We start from the raw sequence: 12,245 nt of genomic DNA, 5'->3' as shown, positions 1-12,245 counted from the left end.
TGTAACCCAAGCTCAATGGGAAAACGTATATAATGAACGTGTAAGCCCCAGGTTCAATACTCGGCATCTCCACTGGGAGGATTTATGATATGTCAGTGACTGGGAAAGACTGAGGCCTTAGCTAGTCAGCATATTAGTCCTAGCTGAACATGGTCTGACTCCAGGGAAGGCAGCTATGTTTATCTCAGGATTCTTTAGCAAGTTTACACAAAGATTTCCTGAGGAAGGTTTTCCCCTATCCTGCCCATTACTCCTTTCTATTATCTACATAACTGGTAGGAAATGTATGGACCCCCAGATGTTCTTGGAGCACAACTCCCAACAGCTCTAGCCAGCACAGCCAATGATGAAGAATCATGGGAGATGTAGTCCAGCATAATCTGGAGGGCCACATATTCCCCATCCCTGATCTACATCACAGATGAGCCATCTGTCACCACCTGTGTGTTTTAGCATCATTCTTCAATGTAGATTAGGACATCGGAGAAATACTAGCCAAAAAGAACTGTTTGCATGCAGTCAAAAGGTAATTTCATTTTCCCCAATATATCAAAGAGCGTGTGTTATCTGAAGAGATGTTAAAGCCATCAATACACAGTGGATAAAATTTCACACTTAAACTCTCCTAGTCCTTCAGCATGGATTAATTTAAATTTGGTAAAATATGCTGAAGCAGCTTTTATATATTATGTTCTTTGCAACTAAAAGGGATAAGGAGAATATTACAGGGAATGCATGTTATCTTCTTTACTGATGTCAAATATACCAAGTCTTTCTGGTTTATATGCCATTTCTGTCCTGTTCTTTCCAGATGCAGCTGAAGGTCAGGTTTCAATCCATTTTTTAAAAATAGTATAGGAAAGTGTAGAAAGATGGAAACAATCCGATCTAGCTCCATGGCAGAAGCAATCATGTTTTATAGTAAATAAACATTAGTGGTGGATGATCAGAGTCTTAGCTGCAATATTTAAATCCAAGAACAGTCAAATAAACCTTTACAACATACTGTAATATATTCTTCTCTATCTAGAATAAAAAGCTTTCACATTCACAAAGGAACAGGGGATCTCAATCTTCACTAGCAAGCTTTCTCATTTAGCTCCCAAACCCAAGACACAACACTGCATTCATAATCAAGACCTTAGAGTCTTATGGCCTCATCATTCTAGCCTTATCCCAGCTAGGAAAACACATAAACCAAGCAGGGAGATTTCAGAGGAAAGTCACTGATTATAAGAGAAAGACAATAGCTAGTAAGAAGAAACTGACCCAGTTAGAGGCAGAAAAACTTTAGAAGGAAAGGAACCAAAAGTTGTTGCCACAGAGAAGTTTTGAGAAACAAAAGCCAAAGTAATGCTTTTCACTAGTTTTAGTATCTAGGAGTATGTATATTTATTATCAGAGACTTGCCACGATTTAACTTGCCATTGACTGAAGTCTGAAAAGAGGCAATCCTTATTCTATAGCTTCTAAACACAGAGAGAAAAACCACATAAAAGCACTTCCAGCATTAACTACTATTCTAAAGAATCCAATTTTTGGCACATACCATAGAGAAACTGGGAACACTGTGTGTAGCCTTCTTCCATTTCTTCGCACTTGTCTGCTGCAGTCTGCAAGTCACTGTAGGTTGTGGCAAACACAGCAGCGCCAGATTCCACTAGGAATTTGCACACTTGGACATTATTGCAAGATGCTGCACAATGCAATGGTGTCCTACAAATCACAAAGAAGAAGAAAAAATGTGTCTCAATACCTTTGTACACATATCCCTACTCACGGGGGAAAAAACAACTAAAATGTGAAAAATAGGCTAATTAAAGCTGATGGAAGAAGGTGGGAAGAATGTACTACACCACAATTGCTTTCTGCAGGAGAAACTGCTGTGAATGACCAATATGGGGACCCATTTTCATTCATGCTGCAGTACCTAACTTAGACTGAAGAATCACACTTTTGCCATCTCTAAACACAAACTACCCTTCTCATCTCACTAATGCTAGTGCTGTTCCTACACTGTCAGTTACTTTAACTGAAGTGCTTTGTTTTACACCAGAAGAGAAAATCTACTCCAGAGCTTCGTTCAACAGCTGTTCAAACCATCAACTATTCTATTCAACTGGTGGCAACTCCTCCCTCCAAGACACGAGAAGTTCATAAAGGGAATTTTCCTGTCAAGCAGAGAAGGAGCAATAGAAATGGGATTGTCATGTTTATTTACTCCATTTCATATCATTTATTAAATTTGGATGATCCCTCAGTATCAGACCTGGCACATTAAAAGGATCCATATATAACTCATATATGCTAATTCAAAGAAGCCAAAGATAACCCTTACCATCCGTCACTATCTGCAGCATTTACATTTACACCAAACTGTACCAGGAATTTCACGATCTCTGTGTGACCAGCACACACAGCATTGTGAAGTGCAGTGATGCCCTCATCATTGGGCAAGCTGGGATCTTCAACCTATGGAGCAAAAGGAAGAGGCAAGGAACCCTAAGTAAATGTTTCTATTAACCCCAGTACCTTCTTATATCTTCCAGTTTATTGTATACATGAACCTGTATTACATCATTATCTGACAGTGCTCAGAAGTGGAACTCTCATATGCCATCCTTGAATATGACTGTAACCAAGAATTCATGCAACTCTAAAAGCAGTTCAAGCTTTTTCTCCTGATATTAGGAACACGTAATGTATACCTCATAAATGATTCGCTGTACAAGGTCAAATTCTCCCTCAAGAGAGGAATCTAGAAGCAAAGCAAGGGGATTGAATTTCACTCGCATTCCATGGGCAATCCTGTCTGAACCAACTTTGCGCAAGTTTGTCCTTTTACCCTGGAGAGAAAAATAAGACAATGGTTTATAGGGACACTGACAATGAAAAATCAAGATGATAAAACTGAAACATTTATTGGAATAATTTCATCTCTACAGGAAGCCAAAAGCATTAGTCTAGAAAAATCAATTCATTGTAGTATGTTGAAAATCTCAGTGTTTAGCTCACATACTTTCCTCTGAAGAATGAGGAGCAGCTGTTAAAAGTTATTGGATGGGATGATGCAAGCAGAGGGAAGGGACAACGGGGATTAAGAAGAAGCAAAGGATGCGAAGCACAAAAAGGGCTCATCATAACTGGATGAGGATATGTATGCAAAGATGAAGGACAGAGCAAGAAAAAAAAGGGCCTTCATAGGTATGGGAAGAAGGGGTTGGTTTGATAAATAGGTTGATGCTGTGCCAGAAACAAGGGACAGGGTCATTTTTAGCGCAGCAAGTACATGAATACTTGCTTCTCTGAACAGGCTAGTAAGGATGTGACTGTTACAACTGTCATCCCAGAAGGATCAGTTGGAGGCAAAAAACAGAGGCCAAAACTTAAGTGTATAAGTAATCAAGCAACTGAGTAATAATGCTGAATAATTTCAACAGAGTAATAATGGGGGAATACTTTGCAAAGACCTAAAATGTGTACTGGCTTTCTGATCGCAGTATTTTCTTTACTTTATTTTTCAAACGCATAAATACTTAGAATGATTAACACAATCTCAAAGCAAGGACTTTAATAACTGTAGCCACCCTTCAGCATTTGATCACTGAAAATGGGTATTATGGAAGTTGTTCACTGGAGGGACTTGGAGGGGGTCAAACGTTTCACAGCTGCTTGAAATACAGCTCAGATTCTGTGGCATGTTATGCTCAACCCAGGATTTCTGTGTTTAGTACTTGTTTTATAACAGTGATATCGACCCCAGCTGGTTGAGAAGCATCAATAAACACTATTCAGAGGCATATGTAAATTTTGACAGATGTCAGGCTAAAAAATATCAACAGAAATGAGTCATGTTGACTTTAGCTCAATTCATGGGGGGGGGGGAATACTCCTGTCTTCTTCACAGAACCTACTTTCAGCAATTAGAAAACGTTTTTGATCTTCGAGTACAAAAGCGTGTGTGCATTTTAAGTATACCATTAGTACAGCCCAAAGCAACATTGCTAGTCTGAGCTTAAATATTAACGTAGGCCAGCATGGCTCAACTGGCACCTCCATAAGGCATTTATATATGGGTTCAAATACTGTCAGAGAATTTAAAGCAGTGTGGCAGAAACTGGGGGAGGAATATTCAAGCTAGCCAAAAGTAAGGGAGAGATTAAAAAGTTGCAAAGTTTTCAGTGAGAATCACACAGACAGGATATGTGACAATGGGGTGGCATAAAGAGCAGCATCTGCTACTTAGCATCACATGTGGCCCATGAACACATTACAAATCAGTGCATAGGACACACTGCCTTGTCTTCTTCTCTTCACACCATTTAGAATCAACAGAATGCCAAGATTTAGGTTATTCTAATAGTTAAAATTACAACAAACCATGCATCATTTCATAAAGGTCAGTTACACAAATAACTCAAAAAATGAAATTGCAACAATTCAAAACACTTCATGTGGCAGAGTGGGATTTGGAGATTTCCCCCCTTTTCTAAACCAATAATTTAGGACACATTTAACTTTCTTGCTATTTACTGTAGCACATTAAGGGGCTATCAGCAAGACTATTCCATAGCGAAAGCTAGAAATGATAGGGAAAGCACCAGCAAAACAGAACATAGTCCAATAGCCAATTCAAAACCAAGAGGCAGTGGTAAAAATAATTTTTGATGAAGGAGCAAAGAGGGTTCTGAGAGGGCTAATTCTTGCATGTGCAAGAATGCAGAAAGTTCATTTGCTCTTTAAGTAGCTGCAACTGCCTGCCTGTGTGTACAGGCAAGGAGTTCTTTGAGACACTGACCTGGTTGGTATGATATGCTGGGCTCACCATGGGTTGTTTAACCCCTGATGAGCCACAGCGTGTGCCGGGTGTCCTTTTGAAAATGCAACCCCTGACTTCTGGTTGGGACCGATGTCGATCTGGTAGCTTCCCATGAGCCTCCATGGGAACTTTCTCAAACAGCTTTTTAAAAGGTTGAAAACCCTTTTCATCTCCCTGCTGGAATGGAAAGGGGGAGCAAGGCAACAGCTCCGGACAACATCTTGGAGAAAGGTAACTCCCACGCGATAGTGGGGGGGCTGGATTCCTGGATTATCTCCCCAGAGCTTTACTAACGCAAAAAGCTGTATTGAGACTCCTATTTTATAGGAGAAAACATGGCTGACGTGTTCCATAATAATATATGCTTTAAGAAATATCAACAACCTCTGAGGGATGATTTAAGGAACATTAACAATATTTGAGAACATCTTAGGACCTGTAAGATTTGTTTGAGAGAAACATATCTGCGTTGAGGAGAAGAAAGGAGTTGGCATCTACTCCCCCCGCATCCTCTGTGTCAAAAGTGTCGAAGACAGAAGATATAGGTAATTATTTACGCTGATAAAGACTTTATCTTTGCAATTTACGGAGCAAGTCAAAAGGTTGGATTTAATCCAAAATTCCATCACCGCCCTGCAAGGAGCTGTAGATTTAATTAATGCGTCACGGCAAAAAATGGAGACAAAAATGAATGAGCTTGAAAACCGAGTGGCAGGAAATGAAACTATGTCACAAATCTGTGTTAAAAATATCTCTAATAGAATCTCTCAACTGGAGGCCTTCATGAAAAGATCCAGTGTATGGATTATTGGAATTAAAAATCTGCCTAATGATGTAAAATTGCCTATTTTTGTGGATAAACTTTTGCATGAGATACTCCCTATTCCATCTGATTATTTACTTGATATTGAGCAGGCATTTCGTGTGCCAAATGCTAAAGGGACTGATTACACCATCACAGTTCAATTTGCAAAAGTCTCCACAAAGAACTATATCCTGCGCTTGGCAAGGGAGGCTGGAAGCCTTTCCTGGAAACAAGATAAACTTATGTTATTCCCAGAATACATCAAAGAGGTGGTGACTAAAAGAAGGCAATTTATCAATGCAAAGAATATGGCAAAACAAATGAACTTACGATATTACTTAAAATATCCTGCTACACTTTGTATCGTGTCTGAAGGTCAGATGAAGAAGTTTCTAAATAATGAAATGGCGGGGGCTTGGCTTAACGTAAAAATGCATGAGAATTCTGTTACAACCCCATGGACTGGAATCTTTAAACAAGCTTTGTTAACTATTTGTGTTTAGTCTATATGACTCAGGCTAATTCAGAAGATAAATGAATATGTATGTATGTATGTATGTATGTTTATTCTCTTTTCTCTTTTATTTTTTCTTGCCTTTCTTTATATTTTTTATTTTAAAATAGATAATATATCTAGTATAAAAGTTATTACTGATGGTTGAAGGTTTATATTAAATTTTATTATTATATAATACTATATATATATTTCTTTATTATTATTATTACTAATAATAATATAGGCTGTTAGGAATGAATTGTAGAGCTGTTTCCTTGATATAAGATTGATTATATGATCTAGAAATGTAAGGTTGTTTTATTAAACTGTAAGATTGTTAAGGTTATAGATATCGTTTTTAAAATAGAATGGCATCGGAGGCCGGGGGTGTTGGAGTTTAAACTTAATTTTTTAAGGGGGAGGGAAGGGGAGAGAATTTTTTTCTTTTTTTCTTCACTTCCTTTCCTCCTCCCTTTTCCCCTTTTTTTTCCTCTCTTTTTTCTTCTCTCTTTGTTATTGTGGTGTCCTCATCAGAATATTGTACTGTTGGGAAATTGAAGTACTGATTAGATTGTTGGTAATTTTGGTATTGTTTATTTCATTTATAAAAAAAATATAGAAAATGCAACCCCTGATCAGGGGGATGCCATGTCATGCAAATCTGGCCACCATAAGTTATTTGAGAGTTAATCAACCCCCAAATAACCCTTGGATTGTAGTAGGGTTATTTGAGTGTTGTTTAACCCTCAAAATAACTCATGGTGGCCTGGTTCACACAAGACGACAACACCCCAATTAGGGGTTGCATAGTCAAAATGGCACCTGGGATACACCGTGCCTCATTGGGGGTTAAACAACCCATGGCAAACCCAGCATGTTGTGCAAACTGAGCCATACCCTTGCCTTCACCATTTTCAAGTAGTTTGTACTTCTAACAAAATGATCCAGAAATGTTACTGAGGATATCTAGTATCACTAATCTACCTGCTTCAAGAGGAGATGCCGACTGAATTGCCTTTGTTAAAACCTGTGACATTTAACTGAGATTTGTCCCATAGAACTAAAACCTCTTCTGCAATAACAGGCACAACTCACTGAGCATCACCGAAGCACATCCTTCTCTTACTTCAGTCTGAACAGAGCTTCCATCAAATGAACTTAGAAGATAATGCACAGCAGCAATGTGTGGCTGACAATCAATAGAGCTGTGTCACCTTGACTCCAGATAGCCCTAAACTGCAGAAGTGGCACAGTATACCACCTCAGTGATAAGTGCCTAAAATGACAGAGACAGATTATTTCTACTTACAGGTGGTAAAGAGAACTGCCCAGTGACTTCAGGGGGTCGCATACTGAATGAGTCCTCCCCAAAACTCTCTGATTCTCCTGAAGGATATGGAGGTGGTGGGTAGGGAGGATATTCTTCCATGTACAATTCTATGGGCAAGGGCACATCTAGACTTGGTTCTTCCATTTCAGGCTGAGTAAGAGAAGTGTTGTCAGATGTCCCCTCAGGAACGCTATCTAGTCCTGATGAAGGCAGCGAACCCATGTTCTGATCAATATTTGGGCTTTCCGCCTCCTCTACGATAGTTGGCTCAGGTGGTAGAGGAACCATTTCTTTTGCCGCTTCTGTGCTCAGGTAGGGGTTCTGGATTTCAGCTGAGCTCTCAGTAATGGCTGCTGAAGTTTGCTTTGATGGGTATGATGGGGCTGAAATAGTCTCCATAGCAGCCAGAGTTGTTCTCTGGTACAAGAGCTTCTGAATATTAGGGCCATTAGGACCCTCTGGCTCAGTAATGGAGCTGCGTTTCTTAAGCGGCCTTGGTGCATTGGATAGCTTCTTCCGAAGGGCCTCCAGATCCGCATCACTTTGATTTCTGTAAGGATTTGACAAGAAAGGCAAAAGCTTGGTTGGGCTGAGAGGACGAGGAATACGTTCCGTTTCACTATTTTCACTGGCCGAAGCTGTAGCCTCCATTTCAGGCTCTGGACTGGCTGGCTTGCCTTGAGTATTTGAATAAATGTTCTCCATCTGCTGCTGTTGGTTTGGAGGGCCAGCTCCAGCAATAACTGGCTTCCCATATACTGAGGAGCAATTCAGAAAGTAAGCCATTAAAAGTTTGGCAAAGAAAACAAGCAAATGCAAAACTTACTACTAAGCGCTTTGCATAAATAAGACTTCACACGAATTCAGTAGTTTGTTTGTGTCAAAACTGCTAATATGAGCAGTTGCTCCTGTCATTCAGACATATGCATCCCTCTCTCCCCCACACCTTGGGGAATATAATAGAGCACAGGGGATCCTGAGTTCCATTCATATGTATGGATCCTCTCTGTTTTATTTTACGTATGTATGGATCCTCTCCGTTTTATTTTAAGTGATTTGTTTCCCCAAGTTTTGACTAAAATATCCCTGGTGCACTGTAGATCACAAAGGAAGTAGAGTGAATGTTGAGGAAGTATTTCTTCACACAGAGCATAGTTAAACTATGGAATTCACTACCACAAGATGTAGTAATGGCCACCAACTTGGATGGCTTTAAAAGGGGGTCAAATTCCTGGAGGAGGCTCAATGGCTACTGGGCTTGACGGCTATGTGCTACCTCCAGTACCAGAGGTCGTATGCCTATGTACACTAGTTGCTGGGGAACATGGGCAGGAGGGGGCTGTTGCACTCATGTCCTGCTTGTGGGTTCCTGGTTGACAGCTGGTTGGCCACTGTGTGAACATAATGCTGGATTAGATGAACGCTTGGTCTGATCCAGCATGGTTCTTCTTAAGTGTCAAAAATTATTTAACATTTCTACCACAGGCTGATTTAAATGTTAACATTTCAAGTAAAAAGCAGCTTGCTTGTTCAGCAGTATACCTGCACTGGAAATTTCAACAAAACTCCCAAGTTGTGAGCATGATTCTTACTCATATGCACACATAGCTTCATTGGATTACAGTCACAAAGGGAAAACTGCAGCAGTTGCAAATCAGAATTAGTGGTCCACACTCTAGGGCTGGGTCCAGACTTAGTCACACTTAGAGTAGACTGACTGAAATCAATGGGACTAGTAATGACAAACTTAAGTCTCATCTACCTCAACTGGTCTAAACTAAGCATGACTAAGTATGGATCCAAACCATAACATTTAAGACCCTGTGGACTTAAGGAAATCTATTAATTTCTTCTATAATAGCAGAAACGGAAAGAGAAATCATTGGTCCTGCACTTTAAGGCAGTTTGTCTTAACACACATCTGGAGGTCAAGATTCAAACCCAATTCAAACAAAAAGGTATTTCATAAGAATACAATTAAAAATATGTACAACTGGGGAACTACAACAAAAAATATGCTGACTCCCCAGCCTAAGGATTGCAGCTTGAGGGCTCACTACTCAGCCAATTCCAAACTTAGCATTGTGATGTAGGCCAAAACATCTGGAAAGCCACAGGCTGCCCACTCCTGGCCTATGGCCTTCCCACCTCCCCTTTAGACCAGGGGTGGGCAAACCTTTTGGGCCATTGGGCAATCAGAGAAACTGTCCAGGGTACCACCACAAAATGGGTGTGCTGCAGAGGAAAGCATCCGCCTGCACCATCTGCCATCTTCATAAAAGCTAATACTTTGGAAGACAGAAACAAAATTCAAAGTGATCTGGATAGACTGGAGCGCTGGGCAGAAAACAACAGAATGACATTTAATAGGGATGAATGCCAAGTTCTACACCTAGGAAAAAGAAACCAAATGCACAATTACATGATGGGGGATACGTGGCTCAGCAACACTACAAGCAAGAAAGATCTTGGAATTGTTGTCGATCACAAGCTGAATATGAGCCAACAATGTGATGTGGCTGCAAAAAAGGCAAATGCTATTCTGGGCTGCATTAATAGAAGCACAGCTTCCAAATCCCGGGAAGTACTAGTTCCCCTCTACTCAGCACTGGTTAGGCCTCATCTGGAGTACTGTGTCCAGGTCTGGGCACCACACTTTAAGAAGGATGCAGACAAACTGGAGAGGGTTCAGAGGAGGGCAACAAAGATGATCAGAAGAATGGAAACAAAGCCCTATGAAGAGAGACTGAAAGAACTGGGCATGTTTAGCCTTGAGAAAAGAAGACTGAGGGGAGATATGATAGCACTCTTCAAGGACTTGAAAGGTTGTCACAGAGAGGAAGGCCAGGATCTCTTCTTGATCATCCCAGAGTGCAGGACACGGAATAATGGGCTCAAGTTACAGGAAGCCAGATTCTGGCTGAACATCAGGAAAAACTTCCTGTTAGAGCAATACGACAATGGAACCAATTCCCTAGGGAGGTGCTGGGCTCTCCCACACTGGAGGCATTCAAGACGAGGCTGGACAGCCATCTGTCAGGGATGCTCTGACTTGGATTCCTGCATTGAGAAGGCGGTTGGACTTGATGGCCTTGTAGGCCCCTTCCAACCCTACTATTCTATGATTCATTTCCTACGCAGGTCTCTGAGGCCCACATGTGGTCCAGAGGCATTCATGGGAAAAGAAGATGGGAACAGCCAGAGTCACTCACTTTACTTCAAAGCGATCTCTGCTGCCAGTAAGAAACTTTGTTATTAATAAAAATAAAAAGTGGGAGAGGTAGGTACCTTAGTGGATGCCAAGAAAGTTGTTCAAGGGCGCACTGGTGTCAGTGGCTGCCATGTTCCCTAACCCTGCTTTAGAGAATCCAAATTCCCTTTGGTGAAACAGAACATGCCTTGGAAAAGTGAAATGACAACCAAACACTCACCACTTGGAAAATGTGGTCCTCTGGTTTGTGCCCTTGTCAGTGCACTCTGCACTGCCTGTTGAAAGTTCTTTCCAGGTGTCTGCTGTTTTGTATACATGCTGTAGATTGAACTTGCAGCCACAGTCTGTGGCTTTCGAAAAGGGGGCTGAGGGGCCTCTTGTTTGGCTGGCTGAGGGGTGAAAGGTCGCACAGCTGCTGCAGGAGGGCTCTCTTGTTTGAGAAGAGTCAGCTCTGGATTAGTAGCAGGGCCACTTGGGGAGACACAGATTCTTTGCTGGACCTGCTGAGATGCTGGTGGTGTCAGTGGGGTTGGTGGTTTCTGCTTGCTTCCCATGGCTACAATTGTCAGAGGCAGCTTCTGGACATTACCATCGGGCTTAATGTCTGGGGAGGACAGCTGACTGGCTTGACCAAAGTAAGGTAAATTGATCTGTTTTGGTTTGGTGGGAACAGGTGGTGGTACTTTTGTCACATTTTTAGTGCCCATCTGCAAGGCAAAACAATAACCAAGAAAATCAAAAACTATTCTAACACTGTTGGGTCAAAGGAGAAACTAAACTATTCTGAGAGAGCAAATCCAAGACACACATGGATCTGCAAATAGTATTCTCTGAGCATACTATCTTGCACCCTTGCTCACGAATTGTGTACCTTAAGATGCAGCTTCAAAATATATATTTTGGATAACACTCCGTTATTTCTCAGTTTTCAGTTGGTAACAGGTATGTTAGACCCATAAAAAGGTGTTATCATACTGCAGCCCCATGTTAAGACTAAAAAGGGCAAATCATATTTGTACTATTATCTTTTAAAATTTTCATCCCCTCCCATACCGCTAAAGGCAGATGGCATCATTTCCTTCTCATTTATGCAAAGAACCATCACTCTGTAAGGGAGCTTTTTTGCCATCATTCCCAGTTTGACAGATGGAGAACTTGAGGGAGAGATCACTGTTTGCCAAAACCACCCACTGAATCCTTAGCTCATCCAAAATCAAATATCAGGTCCCACATTATGTCCAGTAGATCATATTGGCTAACAAAACAATGAGAAACGTAGCACAAATTCATAGTTGTGCTACTACATAGTTTAGATACTTCTGCTGGTATGAATAGAAAGATCAGGTAAGAACTCAAGAGACACTACACATTTTCTGAATACCTGGCCATCGCGCAGGAGGTCTTCACTACTCTGGTTTTTTCGCAGTGTACCTGTTGTAGGCACTGTAGTACTTCCATTTGATTCAACAGTATCAAACATGGAAAAGGGCCGTACTTTCTTCTCTCTTTCTCTAAGAGGAACATCTCCATCCCCAGCTAAAAAAAGAGACTAAATTAAAGTATTTGCAATACTTGCCCAAAAAC

The 12,245-nt window shown here is 40.9% G+C and overlaps 1 protein-coding gene across 2 annotated transcripts in view; it reads right to left on the bottom strand.

Moving 5' to 3' along the window:
• TP53BP2 (tumor protein p53 binding protein 2) overlaps positions 1-12,245 on the bottom strand; it is a 77,684-nt gene that overhangs the window by 7,352 nt on the left and 58,087 nt on the right. For both annotated transcript variants that reach the window (XM_084828688.1, XM_084828689.1), the window contains 6 exons: positions 12,043-12,197; positions 10,882-11,368; positions 7,430-8,208; positions 2,709-2,846; positions 2,339-2,472; positions 1,550-1,716 (listed from right to left, as the gene is read on the bottom strand). In XM_084828688.1, coding sequence (XP_084684814.1) covers positions 1,550-1,716; positions 2,339-2,472; positions 2,709-2,846; positions 7,430-8,208; positions 10,882-11,368; positions 12,043-12,197 — 1,860 coding nt within the window. The remainder of the gene's footprint in view (positions 1-1,549; positions 1,717-2,338; positions 2,473-2,708; positions 2,847-7,429; positions 8,209-10,881; positions 11,369-12,042; positions 12,198-12,245) is intronic.

The sequence above is a fragment of the Heloderma suspectum genome, chromosome 1 (assembly GCF_057233095.1).
Source record: "Heloderma suspectum isolate Gila_16-S chromosome 1, 16-S_ref, whole genome shotgun sequence".
In the NCBI taxonomy this organism is placed as follows: Eukaryota; Metazoa; Chordata; class Lepidosauria; order Squamata; family Helodermatidae; genus Heloderma; species Heloderma suspectum.
The sequence above is the reverse complement of the archived record's forward strand: the minus strand, read 5'-3'. Positions and strand labels throughout refer to the sequence as shown.